Source organism: Ptiloglossa arizonensis, chromosome 13 (assembly GCF_051014685.1).
Source record: "Ptiloglossa arizonensis isolate GNS036 chromosome 13, iyPtiAriz1_principal, whole genome shotgun sequence".
Taxonomy (NCBI): Eukaryota; Metazoa; Arthropoda; class Insecta; order Hymenoptera; family Colletidae; genus Ptiloglossa; species Ptiloglossa arizonensis.
In genome coordinates, this window is record NC_135060.1 from 10,589,856 (window position 1) to 10,606,241 (window position 16,386).

Here is a 16,386-nt window from a genome sequence, read left to right on the forward strand (position 1 = left end):
AGACGAGAGCAGAGGAGGCCTCTCCGAACTTACCTAAACTATTCAGAATTATCTTTGAAAGAAACCTTCGGAAACGAGTACTTTATCATTAACGATAGTTTCGTGTCTTGGAAAAGAAATTTTATCAACGTAAAAGGACGTAGTAATTTTTTCTAACAAATTTCATTTGATTGTATCAATAATATAATATAACAATTATCTGTAGTACAGTAGTGATCTATATAATAGAAGTAGATCGTACTTTTACATTCATTTTTGTAGATATTTATGAATGACCGAATTGTTATATAGTAGTGATTGATGCTTTTCTCTAATATCTTTCAAATGGTTTCATTCTTTAACAAGAGCATCGAAAATTGGCTAATTTCTTGCCTCCTAAAAAAATATACAGACGAAAGTTTTTTGTTAATAATGTCGAATACAGCATATATTTGTCGTAGTACATTCACTATCGGTTAGTGTTTGTATAATGTTTTGTCATTTTCGTGTCGCATATTTGACATTATGACGCGCCGTTGTAAATCAGCTGTAAATCAACTTGACATGGACGAGAGGAAACCGAAAATGAAACCAGAATTGTCCGCGGCTAGACACCGTCATGTTCACACTGTCCCGAATCAAACCACCTGCCATGGACATATGTAGGTATAATAATATACGTTACCCGGGCAAGTTTAGGATTACTTATGTACGTGCTCTTCTTACGTTTCGCGTTTCACCGTTTAATGGTACATCGCGTAGCTTTCATTTCGATATTTACTCATTGAGGTGTTATTGTTATCACTTTTGGCAACAGAAGAACAAGATTTCACTGGATTCGTGCGAACTTTACTTCTTCGTGGGCTCAAACTGCTACCAATCGGTCACCGAAAGTCTCGTTCCGGAACTGAAAATTATTTGAGAGTTTTTCATCTATGCTGCACACGGTACTTTTAAAATAAGTGGCCAAACTTTAGAAGTATATTGTTCCCTCGTCGTAACGAGGAGAAATGGCCTTATGAACACGAGCCTGGAAACACTTTCTCTTCGAGTTAAAACTATGGTTTCGTTCTACCTAAAGTTTGGACACCTATTTCAAATACACACTGTATTTTCGACTGCAATTGTGAACGAGTTCTAAATATAAAACTATCAAACACCGTGAAATTTTGCAGCTTCGCTTTCTAATATTTTCTGTAATTAAATTTTCGACAGATATGCGAGAAATATGCACGAAAAAGGAAATCAAAGGAGAACGTAATTCGTAATTGCACAGTTTCATCGACGTATAACGCTACATTAATAAATACCAATTCTGGAAGCTTCTTCTCAGGTAGTCAGTTGTTCCATAATCGTTGGTATCGCACCTAGGATGACAAGATGCGAGTTTTAGGTTACTATATGGAAAATTGTCCAAGATGAAAAAACGAAAACAATCGGGGTCAAAGGTGTCCGTTAAAGTTAAAAAGTCGATCGACGAGGATTCTTGGCGTGTCGCGTTGGACGACATCTCGCTCAACGACGATGATTGGTGGTGTATCGCGACAATGATGGTTGAGACGATTACCGATCACTCGAAATACGTGTCGCTTTTCGACATTGCCGCTGAGGAGGGTAAACGAAAAGCTATTTACCCGCTCAACTACCAGAAAATGCTATCCTCTGTGAAAACGTTGTCGAGGCAGAGCCTGGATAAATGTCCGCCAGCTCAGGGCGTTTGTCATTACGCAAGCAAGGTGTTGAACGAGGAAAACGGCACGCTGCCAACCTGGCTGATGGCACTAGTCATTAAGTTTTTGATATATCGAACCAAGGAGGAGACTATCGGCATAGTAAAGAGGTTAGTTGACCTGGAACGCGAAGTAGACGAAGAATATCGGATTATGCAGACAGTTGCTGATTGGGGTACGTATTTGATACGTGTGAGGCTGATAAGATTAATGTTTAAGTAAACTGAATCGTGATAGAAGAATTTAGATTATTCGGTACGTTACTATTCTTACGAAAAGCGTTATCTATTGTTATTAATGTTCGAGACAGAGAACGAAAATTGAGGCTTTAAAATCTTAGCACGGGAAAATATCAAAACTACCCTTCTTTTTTATATATCTCATTACTGTGTACTATCTTGCTTAATAGGGCAAATGGGATCGAAGGGGTTCAATGCGGAAAAATTCAATAACAAAGCGAACACGAGGTTGCGAAAATGCGACGACGAATGGCGAAACACCATCTATGTGGACGATGGGCCGTTAAACGGGCCGAATCTCTTCGTAATTCTCACTGGCTTTCGCGATCCTAATCTGCCGGAGCATTTAATAAGCGTCGGAGTGCCATTGGCGTTCATACTTCGGATCAAACGATCAAACAGAGAGCTCGATCTTCTAGCCGAGTACGAGATGGCTCAGGAGGAGACTTCAGAAGCCAGAAGTCCGTTCCGTTTCAACAATTACAAGAGCGATCGGTTCGATTTGTTCAAGTTCTGGACGACGATCGAAGCACGAGCGACGGATCCGAAAACGTATCCGAATCTCTGCGACGTTGCACTCGTCACGTTTCGCCCTCCAGAGTTGCCAAATATTTGCAACGAAGACGAGTTGGATCGTCTGCAGAAGGACCTCTACGACAGAGTCTCGTATTTCGTGTACGATCTCTACGATCTTTATCGACAACATTCCAAGTATTTGAAGGCCATGCAGGTGGAGAAACGTATCGTTGACGAGAGTCAGAAAAAATGCGACACGCAGGTCTACGAAACTTTCTTGGATGCTGTACCTCAAGAGTGTGTTTCCACTCCTATGATATTATTTGCCATGTTGGTTCAGATTGAGGCGAACGAGAATGCCTCGAAAGAGAACACTGTTGACGCGAAAAGTGATGCAAGTTCTTTCACCAAGGTAGGTTGTTAGTTCTCCAACAAACTCTAAATGTAATCATAACACATACACAATTGATTAACATAAAATATAGAGTCTCCTGTTTACGAGAAATTAGTTACTAACGATCGAAAAGAAGTGGGTCTATTTTTATGAAACACTTCATATGAATTACCGAGAAAATTTGCTCCGGTATTATCCAAGTTTCAAAATTAAAAATAATTATAATCGAAAGATTTGTATCTCCCTTTTTAACATTATTGAGTAGAGAACAGGCTCTCGTTGAAATACTACTCGATTTAAAATTCTCTAATTATTGAAATTCCATAAACGTTGATTTCCACGTAATTCGAGTATCAGTCGCGTTTCATTTCACTCGAAAGAAACGTTTCACCATTTTCGACAGACAAGCGCGGCAATGGAAACGAAACCCGAAAATACGAACCAATCGCCTCTTTCGCTCGTCGAGCAGAAAGTAAAGACTCTTAACGCGAAATTCGAACTCGACGAAGAATATAATGCCAACGACAAGGAACAAACCGTAACCGACATCGAATTAATTCTCCGCGAAGATATTCTCCACGAAACCATCCGTCTTCTCGATGACTCTACAAACTTTCATGTCACAAACAGACACGATTTGATCGACAATATCCTACCTATCTTTCGCCATCCAAACATCACGAGTTTACATTCGAAACACGAGATCTCTGAGAAGAAATTCGAAAAGTACACTCGTCATATCGATAAAATTCGTCGCTACTTCGACGTCGAAACGAGCAACGAGGAAGTCAAACACTATTTGCACATCCTGATGTTCGACAGGATGATATTCGGGAAGTTTCGATGTGAAAATAAAACGTCAAAAGACACGAACGAAACAGGAGCGGAAGATTCGATGGATTCAGATAATTCGTCAATTTCCATAGACCGTAGCAAATCAGTGCCTATCTCAACTTCGAAGTACAATCCAGAGATCCACTTTTACAGTGACGGTAATATCAATTACGGTAAAATTCCGTCAACGCTCGTCGATTGTTTTCCATTGTTCGATCTGATCGATCTCAGGGAATTGTTGGTCCCGAATTACTTACAAGAGCACGTTTTCGATGCAAGGTCCAAAGTAGGACCGGATCTTACGGAATTCGACGACGTCGAACCGTTAACAAAATCAATTTTTCTACAGTCCCTTCATCAATGTTTGCACACGTTCGATACCTTCAAGGTTCTGTATTTCGAACCTACGGACTCCGTGTTGCTATACTTTGGCAACGAGTGGAAAGTTAATGAGATGAACGAGGAGGAAAGAATCTCCAGTATTCGGACGCCTGTCCGACTTCGTGACTTCTGTGAATACGTTGTGGCCGAAGAGGAGGATTGGATACGACGAGAGGAAGAGATCTACAGATTGCAGACGAGCGAGTCGATGACAAGATTGATGAAGAAGGCTTCGGAGGTACACGATGGAACGTTGCTATTTTGCGACGAGGACTTCATTCTGCCCAACTCTCTCAAGGCTAAAGATCTTGAGAAAACCGACATTCTTGTTGGAGAAAAAAAAGATCTCGACGGAGGTAAGAATTCTCCAATTACGATTAATACCATGTATTGGATTTTCTTTCGATATATTGTGAGTTCCATATACGTTTTATATCGTTAATTAACACATTAGTTACTTCGATGAAATTATTCCGAAGTCCAAGTGAAATGAAAATTTAAGCAGCGATAGTCTTTGTCGTGACAGACACGATAGAACGTTTCCCGAGTATCGATTTGTCAATAATCGTTCATCTAATTATTGTGACACATCGTGTCTGTACACATTAACGAGCAAATGATGGATTTACGATTCGACATAAAATGTCAGTATTTGGTAATGAAACTGTACTGAAAACAAAAACTTGGCAATTAAATTATTTCCTTATTTCCATCCTCTATATAATAAGTTACACATAATTTTATTTAATTAGTTTGGTTCTATCTATCTCATCAATCCCGGAGAATATTTTATAATAATAAATTTCATCCATTCTCACAATCGAATGTTAAAATATACGAGACACAGAAAATTTCAGCAATGCGAGAGCAAATGGAACTTGGAATATTTTAGCAAGGTGATATCTAGATAGGAGTCTGGGCATGGATTCGATTGAGGGTTCTAAACTGTGTCAATCTACAAAAATGCAATAGCTTTAGCCTAATGTTCCCACTTTTCTTTTAAAAAATAGTAGATACGTAAGGAGTATAATATTTAATGTTAGACAAACTAGATTATACGTTTGCGTAAGTTTACGAAAGGTAGGTGTCAGTGTGCCTTTGGGATAAAGAACGGTTATAAAAAACGGTGAAAAAGGACACTCTGAAAAGTCGATTTACTTAATAAGAACATTTAAATTGTGTAAAAGATTCCGTTAGAAGCATTATATAGTTATATTCACCTGGTCAAGACAGAAAAAATATCATTCGACATTTATGTATCAGGGTGATAAATACACAAACCGATACTGACTAATTGTCGATAAAAATGGTTAGCATATAGTCTGGGTATTTCGAGCAATAGTGAAAACCTTCCGATTTCTAACTGAAAATAAATACATATTCTCGGTTCGCTACTGAAGAGAGAACACAGAATTCAAAGAAAGGTAAAGGAAGTAAAAGAAATATTACTAAAGAAGAGAAAAAAAAGAAGTCAGTCGTCGACGAAGAGTCTACTTTGACCACGAGGACCGAGTCGTCGCTTCATGTTGCTGAAAAGGAGGCGACTTATCAGTTCGTAGGCTATGATCTTGGCCAACTACGCGTACATCTAAGGAGTAACAAGAAAACCTTCTTCTCCGAAGATGGTACACTGGTGAGGGTTGAGTTGGACGACTGGATTTACAAGAAGGATTTACGCATCACGGTTACACTTGGAGGTTGCAGTTTACGATTGTTCCACCGAATTGATACTCCTGAGTCTTCGAAGGTGTTTCATGTAACGAGTTCAGCCGGAATCATCCTCGCTTTCCAGAAACTGCTGCAACCGGAACGTAAGGTTTCTCAGCTCCTTAAGACTTTTAAGGTTTCTGATCTAACAACGCGTCAAACTTGTGGAAGCGACCAACTTGATTCTATTCACGATTAACGATTCTTATCTTTATAGGAAACGTTGGTCTTTTATTTCAATTAAGTTTTACAATCTCGTAACATCGAATTGCTTAATTTGTAAAAAATACTTTGCTTAATCTTAAAGGGTTTGTACAACTCTTCTGCACCTACATCTACAAGAACTAACAAACGAGTTCGGATGATCAATTTTAAGTGACTCGCTCTTTATAAAATAAAATCAGAAAGTTGTAATATATTCCAATAGACTTACTTTGAGAATTTACGCGAATCGAGAAACTTTCACTCCTTTTAACAAATAGTTTACATTTCTGTAATGTTAAATCATTTTTTCTTTTATTTTGTGTATTTTTGTGCTTAGATACAGAGAACAATCCCTTGAAGGATTGTTTGTCAGACCGAAGTCTCGATTTTCGGGCATCGTGGCAAACAGGATTATTGATAGAACCAATCATCGGTGACAGTCACGAAAATCCGTTTTACATTCGTCAATCGTACATACCGAAGGGCTACAATAACACCAACGGCGACAACGAAGTTCGACGAAAGTTTTTGAGAAATGGAACCATTTTGAAATACCTCGACAACGGCAAAATTATCGTCCTTCGCCCTAACGGGGTCATCGTGACTTGCACAGCTTTCGAGGAGCTCCACATAAACGAAGATGAAAAGTCTATGAAGGAGACTGACTCTGGGACAGGTATAATATGTAATTCTTTTGAGATCTACCGTATTAGCGACTATTTATTATTGTACAACGTTATTAGTAAGAAAACCATAGTGTTCTTTTCATCGGTACGATTAAAAGCAGAACAAAGGTGTCGTCCACTTCCAAGAAATTAATACGAAAGACACTTTAAAAAATTCAAAATTCTCGTATTTTTTTTGTTATGTAAATCCTGATTGTACGTGCATAAAATATAGTCAATATTAAAGTAAATATGGAACGGGATTGTTACCGAAGATACTTTCTTTTATATTCTGTTAACTGTACATAAATAAGGAAATATTTTAACGCGAGTTCTATTTTGCATTCAGAGAAACGAAATAAAAAAGTAACGTGATAAAAAGGTTAGTTTGAAGAGTAAAATTCTCAGGCATCTTAATGTTAAAATATACAAGTAAAGATGTTTTCGTTACTCGGAAAATGTGGGACGAACGTTACAGAAACCAGAAATATTTGTGGATTAAAGCGAACTCGTTAAATGTGTATGAGTATGTGTGTATGTACGTGTGCGTTCCGTTTTCAAAGGCGACAGACCGAGCAGAGGGTTGAAGCTGTCGTCTAAAAGTAAAAGGAAACCGACGAGGTCCTCGAAGTCCCAATTGCCTGGAGTGGTCGAGCAAGATCCTGTGCTCGCACAGCAAGATTCAACGACGGTGAATCAAGTGACCGTTAAATTTCGTTTTGACCAAGGCACCAGAATGATCTGATCCAATGAGTAAAGAATTCAGGTCTTCAAGAACTCTTAACGCATCCACATTTGAACGTTTACGTTCAACCTACCACAGAATCACTTAAACGTTTCTTGAGAAGTTAAAATTCTTACAGTTCCTTTCTATCGTGCACGTTTACTTTACGAAATTTTCTTTTGAAACCGTCGTCGAACTATTTTCAGGAAAATTTACCAGCCACATCGTTATTTCTTTCGAGAATTATATTACCCGAGAGAACTTGCGTAACCCTAAAAAATCCATAAATATTTTTCGCATCGCTATTATTTATTGTTCGATATTTCTGAACAGTTATCTTGGTTTCAAGAATTTAACAACTTGACTTTCTTCCTTCTTGATTTACTATGAACTACAATTTATTTAAATATAAACATGCACCAATAGATTTTCATACCGTACTATGCATTTCGTCTAAGCGGTACAGATTCGACAAGTACGCGGTATTAAATAATTGATATTAAAAAGAAGCCACGTAATCTTCTTCGTTCATAAAAATTCAAATTTAGAAGTAGTATAATAAATTTCTAACTTTGTTACGTTTACGACATCGTTACGCTGTTATTACGAATTATGAATTTTATGAATGACGGTCACATTTGTCAGTCTGACCGACCCGGCGGCAACCATTGTGGGTTATGAGACCTGACTTGAGGGTCAGGAGAAAAGGATTTGTCGACGGCCTGGATGGCTCAATTGGTTAAAGCAATCGTCTGGCAAGCGAAAAATCGGGGTCCGATTCCCTATCACAGCAATCCGATCACCTGATTCTTTTCCTCCAACAACTAGAACGTACTTACGTCGAGAAAGAAGGACAGATACATTCTACGTATTTAAATATTAGTAAAAGAGTTTCCGAAATGTGTAAATTATTAGTAAATTATCCACACAGGTATTTGTATTCTAAATTTACATAGTTCGGTTAAACTTAATTACTAAATTATATTAAAATCGTTAAAATTTCTTAATATATTGTTTCAAGATAATAGAGATTTCCAAAAGTACCTTCTACAATTGAAATAGTAAAAGTCATATATGTAGATACAATCCAAACGAACTGAAAAATATAAATTTTTTTTCGATTCCAATTGCTTAAAGTCAGATCTTCTACTAACATTTAATCCGTGAAAATTAAAAAAAATATGTCTGTCGAGTTTATTACGATAAAATGAACAAAATCTTTCATTTTGCAAAACGAAGAAAAAATTACTTAGATCGGTATGATGTATACGTCCTCAATTGTACGTCAATTTCCTTACGTAAAACAAACTTCAAAACTGTTCAGAAATGTACTCACATTATACACACTACATTTACATTGTGTATTTAAAGGTATCTACTTCTTCCACGAACCGTCGGTCATCTCTTGTTTCTAGAATTACGGCAGCAGCACGTTGATGACAGACACCATGGTCAAAGTGTCACGATACACGGTACTGAATCACGATGGTAGACAGTACGAGGTGCTCGACGACTTGGTCGTAAGTGAACACCATCGATTACTCGTGAGGACAGCGTCGGACTACGAGGTCGACGAGAAATTCACGCGTCGGGCTGACGGTACCGACATGTTGCTGAATTCCAATGGAGAGTTGATTGTCGAATTCCCCGGTAGGTCTCACCGTTCGTGACGTTTTGTTGAACGAATTCTAATTTCTACGCGCGATTTTTTCTCGCTTAACATGATCCTAGTTTCGCACCACATTAGAAAATACATATTGGATCGTAATATTTGAAATATCGAAACTAGGATGTATTTTTGATTAGTTAAGAATGTATTTCTCGTAAAAATAACGAAACACCTTTGATGTAATAAAACTTTCTGAAATAGGTGATAAAAATGCTTCGAGCACTATTTGAACGAATGGAAAGCAGACAGAAACGATACTGACAAATATATGTCGAATTTAATTCGCAACGTAACGCTTCTGAAATTTTTTCTCGAAACAATCAATTTTGAATATTTCACTGTTCACTGTGCAACAAAACCCATTCCGTGTACAATGGCTCACAGAACTCCGACAGCATTCTAATATCGATCCAAAGGCAACTTCTTAGCGCGTTTTTAAATTTTTGTTGAACATTTCACAGCCGATTCACTATTGTCAAGTCTTTCGGTGATAAATATTTATTTTCCACCGTGGAGTAAAATTATGCAACGATTCACGTCTGCGTCGCGTAAACTCTTTTCGCGTAACATATGCGAAAACCAAGTTCATAAACTTTCATCCCAACTTTCCTCATCTCGGCCGTATTTTGTTTGTTCGTTGAAACAGTTTCTGTAAACATTTGAGAAACTCGCGCGAGGCGGAAGCTCGTCGATTGTACTCATCGTAATGACTCTTTTCCTTGATATTTCGCGCGCAGACACGCGGATTACGGTTTTAATGTAAATCCATTGTCGTGAAACAATTTCACTAGGCAAAACTTTAGAGAATAGATAAATAAGGATGTTTGTTTTCGGTGTGTAATAACGAAAACTACGTAGCTCCTGAACAAGTAGGACCCATCATAACTCTAAATGCAACATTTTCGCACGCGTACTATGCATAAAGAAACAAAATATATCGAGTGTACAAAAATTAAAATGTAAATTTCTTAAAAAATAGTATGATTACTGTATCAGTTTCGTTGTTTTGTAGCGACACCTTCTGCGTCAATTTTAATGTAACTTTTATTCGTTGTATCGCGATCGCGAAACTCTTTCGAGTTCATCGTTAGTTAAGTAAAGCTGATTCATTTTACGATGCCACCTAATACGCTCTCTCCCATGAAAAGAAGGTTCCCCCGTCAGAAGAGTTTTCTCCATTTTCGATAATGTCGATTTTAATATAACTGCGGAAACCTTAAGTGCTTTTAAATTCATTACTCCTTGAACTGGCCGAGCAACTACTCGGGAAGCAGTTATGTGGCCGCTGGTAACGTACATTCATTTTAAATGAGAAGAAAAACTGTACAAAGTTGAACGGAACATTCTCGTTTTTATGAAAGGGAACCGATAGAAATGTTTTACTCTTCGACGTTTATATCGCTCGAATATTAATTCCAATTACACTTGCTTCGAGTCAGCTTACGAACTACTTATTAGAGTTGGAAAACTGTATAAATTGAGTTTTTAAGATACGATATTTATTACTGTACTAGAACAAATAGAAACATACGACTTGGAATATACCGATTTGTACGATTAATTGATTCGTATACAAATTAATTTAACATCCAATACGTGTTCTAGCTAACGCAATTTTACCTAAAATTTCGTTCATTTTCGTCCGTTCAAATATGGGATCATTTTTGTTCGCGTTACCGATTGTAATTAAAATATTAATCACTCGAACACGCATTCCAAAAATAAGGTAATGGAAAAGAGTGAAATTTTAAAAGCAAAAATTCATTTACCTAAAATTTAACTTTCTTTACTTTTAATCAAAATTGTAATCATAATACAAAAAATACCACGGTGCAATATTAATATATAATAATAATCATAATTATTGCAATTTTAGATAATGTTCAGTAATTTGGAATATGCTTGAAATATGAGCGAATTTTACTGTAATTTGGTTTAATGTATACAACTGTAAATGTCCGTCGCACTTGTGCACAGTGATTAGAAGTAGCAATTTATCTTCGGTTTTAAATCCTTTATTCTTTACAACATCCTACACGTTCCACGTACAAACTCGATGAGTATTCACAGAGACACCCGTGAATTATTCGGTAAATCGCGCGTATAGTTCACGTGTTATCAAAATCGATAGTACCGATAACGAAGCGTTTTCTTTCTAGAAAAAAAAAAACAAATTTCTTCCACGTTTCCAATTTATTTCTCCTCGTAAAATCGCTTACTCTTCAATCGTATTATTTATTACGGAACACTCTCTGTATCTATAATACTTACTTTCTCGTCGCATACAGATACATACTATCATGACTATCAAATACGTCATAATATCTCTCGTATCTGTTCAAACATTTATTTCATTTTTGAAACCAGTTTTATCGATGCTTTCAAAGTATAATAAGGAATTCTTCATGAACGAAACATTCGGAAATTTGGTTTATTTTCTTGTATTTTACAAAGGTTCACCGGTGTTACCACGAAATTCCGTTTCCGTCGGGTACTGTGTAATTCAAAGCTCTCATACATTTTAGATGGCACACGTATCACGACCGGTTACGCGATAGAAAAGGAACCGGTGATGTGTGACTGGACCGAGGAAGAAATTCTACGATACTTTACATCCTTCGGAACAAAGGGAGAGGAGGAGGAGTGGTACGGGGTCGGCGCATCGTCCTCGAATCTTAAATTCCACAAGGAGGCTTCCTCAAGACTATTCGCGGAATACGATGGCGATATCACCGAGATATTGATCGCGGACAGCTTTGTCTCTGTCCTGTTGACATGTCGCGCGGAGCACAAGAACTACGCCACGGTGTTCTATGATCAGTCAGCAGTTAGTTGCACTCTATCGATGCCCGACGATCTTCGAGTCAGCATATCGAGAAGAGGTCATTACAAAGTTTCGATGGCGGAGGGAGTTAATCTGAAGGTAATCGAAACCCGCGAGATGAAATTCGCCCCGAAAGCGGATATCTAATACCAAGGAATCCCAACGTTTCGAATACCGAAACATACTTTAAATCCGTAATTTCCGGAATCTACGCAAGAAATTCCAGTTAAACTGACGTCTAGCGGATAGAAAGAGTCCCCTGGAATAGCCAACGTCGATTTACTTTCGATGTGAAACGTAATATTAGATTGTTGGCCAAGTTTTCTCTGATAAATGAATTTTGACGTTTCCGAGTAGGCGGTAGTAGATTACATTCGTTAATGCGCTACGCGCGATAAATACTCTCGGATAAGTGAATGGATTTCACTTCGGATAACTGAAACGAAATTATCCCCTCTACTATTTTTGATTGTTCGGTACTGGTCGGTGCAGCTGGTGGCCACGAGCGAGAAAGATAAGGCACACACGTGGGATCGAGTGTCAGCCGCTGATGAAAATTTAAATTTTCGTGCGTTGTCAAAAAATATAAAAATTCATTAAAAATCGTAACGAACATTTTGGCGTCGAACGCTTTCGGTAATAGTGTTATTTCTTCGTAAATACTCCCGAATCGTGGAAATATTCCATTTTTAAATTTTAATGATTTTTTCTTAGTTTCATTTTTCTCGCGTATAGCGTTGTATTATTAATTTTTTTAGAAACGAAAAGAGCTTTTGAAAAAACTAATTGTGAACGCGTTTAACGATAAAATATTTCTCACAGTCGGTGAAGTATTCTTCCATTAAATTTGTATATTTTTCATTGTACTATAATGACAGTATCGTCAATCGATTCACTGATGTTCTCAACTATTGACCAATAGTGACTCGACTACTGTTGCTCCATCTTATTCACATTCAGTCGGAAATGAAAATATTCAGAACACTCTTCGTGTTTAGTTAACCGGAAAATACAACGCCTGTATCAGTTCCGAGTTTGCATCGTGTTCTACGTATGTGGATACGTTGTGGTCTCTGATATAACGAACCATTCACTTTTATTTAAATATTTTTTCCTAAAACAAACATTTCCATACAAATTCCATACTATCCTCGTATCATTCAAAGACTGTGTCGTCCTGGCTTTTGCGTCATCGAACTTCATTCATGCTCTGAAACACAATTTTTGTACCTTTGAAAGTCAAAGAGACTACTGTAATAGGATTCTTTGGTCTATAACTTGTAATCAGTTCGCCTCCACCTTTGTAAAATAAATGCTCACGTTGATAAACTCTTATGGGATATTTATTCGTTGTATTAATTACTTGTAGAAATCTACGGAAAATTCAAATTAATCGATATAATAATCAATACTGATTATTCAACGTGATTGAAAAAGTGAAATAAAACTTTTCAATGATTAAATACGTTCGACATCGAACGTATCTCCCATTCACTGAATTCGTGGATTACTGTTTATTCAAATATTTGGACACGTTTTTCGTACGGAAAATCTGTAACAATAAAACAGACGTGAGCACGCATTCATGTATATCATTAATTATAAAAGGAAATGAGTTGTTTCGGGAGCAATGTATCGAACCAGACAACATTTATTTTTATTAAAAAACTGTATATTTGGAATTATATTAAAATAAAAGTCCAAAATCGAATGGAATATAATCAACTGTGTTTAGACATATTCCAAAACCAGTCGTCTGGTCGTCAATTTGGTAATTAAAAAGAGGACGTTGAAATTAAAAATTTTGATAAGATAATCGAATTTCCTTGGATTTCCTTTATCTAGTGTTCAATTATTGACAATTGAGTCCAAAGAAACGAGAAAACATAATTACACTCGAGTATTGAACTTAACCCATTCATGTGAAACGACCGAACACGCAATCCCCTCATTGCTAATTGCTTCGAGATAAAGACTAACACAATAACGACCAAAACGTATATATTATTCGTGACATAGGATACATTAGTAGAACACTACGACAAACATTATCCAAGCTTGGAACTCCTATTTAAAGAAAACTCACCAAACTTCAACTTTAACCGGTTGAAAAACAAATCAAAATTTGAATATAGGAGAAATTGACTGAGCAGGCGTATCTGATATCGTGTCAACGTTTCAAAACGAACGAATTCCATTAGATCGAAGAGCATGGTCTGTCATTCGGGGGCAAAGCGTGCGCCACTTGTGGCAGCCAGTCAACGTCCACCTACAACTTCTTCGCTTTCGAGTCGCCGGCCGTCATATTCACCACCATCGACGTCTGCGGAAATATCTTCGAAGTCATGGACGATGGTAGGACGCGTTATCGTCGCAAAAGGCAACCGTCTGGACGTCGGGAATCCAGCTCGTATGTGAACGTTCTCGAATCAAATAAAGAGGAAGAAAGTTACGAGGAGGAGGGTACACAGGAGGAACAGTCCGAAGAAAACGAAAATTCCGAACGTAAGCATGGCTGCGATCACGAGAGACTCCGCTTCGTGACGAGGGGCAGTCAATACAGACTGTTTTCGATGAATCGAGATCTGACGGCTTACGAGTACCTTCGTCGATCTGTGAGGAACCAGGAGGAGTTGGCAGCAGTCTTCGATAACAAGACGAGCGTGATCTTGTATTCAACTTCACGTCGACCGGAACTTCGTCGTCTGATTACATTTGAAACGGCGAAACCTGAGTCACGATCAAAGGCGCTGCTATCATTTCAGGTTAGATAATCGAGACAGCCATTCCGCTGCTGTTCATTTTCTAGACTTTACTTTCCCGCAAATACTTACCTCGACAAAATAGTCTTGGAACTTAAGCCACTGGCAAACAAAATCCCAGAAACGCGATGGAAATTGTAGTCTGCTTTCTCAATTCGAGGAACGAGTTCTACAGAGACGGTACCAAGCAGATACAATAGCCATTTAAGATCACAGTCACAGATAATGTTCGATCTGAACGCGATAATCGAGTATAGTTTCTAGCTTTTCAACATTTTTCCGTGACTTTCATCCCGAGTTGTTATTACTCGATTATTTTATCGTATTACGATACTCGAAGCAGCTGTTTTCTAAACAAATGGAATCATACATGTTCCAAGAATAGATATTATTTGAGCCTTCGCGCGTAAAAGGTGTATCCTTTTGGGAAAGTGTGTTCACGATCGCATTGCAGCTATCTTAATTGCAACAGATGACGTACTAGTGATGATCATTATGGTAATGCTAGCTGCAATGTCGTCGACACGTATCTACGTTTAAAATTCTTTTACTCTTTGGGTAACTCTCGTAATTGGTCTTTCATTAATATTTTATTCGCATTAGGAACGAAAACTGAAGCCAACAAATTTCGATAGAGGACACTTAATACGGAGCACCTATTCGATTCCCTACGACTGGCTATTTCCATTCGGTAAAAAGGGCAATGGAATTTGGAAGAACACACATGATCTTCCTTTGACGACTGATAACGAAATGGCGGTGCCCAAGTTATTGAATACACGTATTCTATACGGTTTCAAGAGACCAGGTGGAAATACAGTAATCGATATTCAAAGAGCACTTGGACGCTATTGGATGTCCGTTAGTGAATTAATACCCTTTTTACGAAACTACTGCCAGATGTTCCAATTAAATTACCAGATCAGTTGCCACCTTTCTTTTACGCAAAGTTATTGCCGTTTGCTTCGTTTAAAGTATTCGATTGAATATTATATAGCTGCCCGAAATTGTTCTTTTTAAATCGACACGATTGGAACGTCGTATGATTAATTATTTATTCAGACTTGATTATTCAAAGGTAAACCGATTATTTAAAGGGATGTGTAATCTTGTACGAGTTGTATCAGAACTATAGGTATTACGTACTTAATCGATTAATAGAACTCGTGCTAAGAATATAAGTATCGCGAAATAACATTTCTTCTCATTAGTTGATATTTCATCTAAAGTTCTGAAACGAAAATCTTGACGATACCATTCGAGACTCCATTGGATCCTTTCCAAAGTATAACGCTATCTTTAAAAAATCTCGATTAAAGAAATAATCTATCTACCTTTCACTCGCTTCTTATAAGTTCGTGAGATCTGATACCAGAATCGATGCTTAAAGAATTATCCAAATTTATTTTTACTTTCTACGTATCTTTTCACCACGAATCAACTTCCATCGGCTGGTATTGCATCTCGCAAAACATTCTACAGATCGGGACCAGATTCCGATGCATTTAAAAAATATTGATCGCGTTCAGTTGGTTGCCGGAGACGTTGAGCCACGCAACATCGATAACGGAGAATCAAAAAACACGCAAATAGAGACCAAGACACGGTACGAATACATGGAGGTCGACTTACACGATTTGGCGCTAGGCATCAAAAAGACGATCGACGTTGCAACGTACAGAGGCGGCTTTGAAAAGGTTCGGGAAGTACCGAGAGTGATGGCGCGACGAAAATCGATCAAATTCGACGAATTGCTCG

General features: G+C 37.7%; 1 protein-coding gene across 1 annotated transcript; it reads left to right on the plus strand.

The window, feature by feature from the left end:
- Positions 1–1,397: 1,397 nt before the first annotated feature.
- Positions 1,398–16,147, plus strand: LOC143153661 (uncharacterized). The gene is made up of 10 exons (XM_076325081.1): positions 1,398–1,884; positions 2,119–2,876; positions 3,328–4,429; positions 5,474–5,884; positions 6,322–6,660; positions 7,213–7,340; positions 8,789–9,023; positions 11,568–11,965; positions 15,232–15,489; positions 16,019–16,147. Exons 1-10 carry the CDS (start codon positions 1,398–1,400, stop codon positions 16,145–16,147), a joined length of 4,245 nt encoding a protein of 1,414 aa, XP_076181196.1.
- Positions 16,148–16,386: the final 239 nt, after the last annotated feature.

Excerpts from the sequence above, each read along its gene's own strand:
- LOC143153661 (XM_076325081.1), top strand. The coding sequence starts at position 1,398 with ATGAAAAAACGAAAACAATCGGGGTCAAAGGTGTCCGTTAAAGTTAAA. Across the intron at positions 4,430-5,473 it reads AAAAAAAGATCTCGACGGAG|AGAGAACACAGAATTCAAAG; the intron begins GTAAGAATTCTC and ends TCGCTACTGAAG. Across the intron at positions 7,341-8,788 it reads CACAGCAAGATTCAACGACG|AATTACGGCAGCAGCACGTT; the intron begins GTGAATCAAGTG and ends TCTTGTTTCTAG.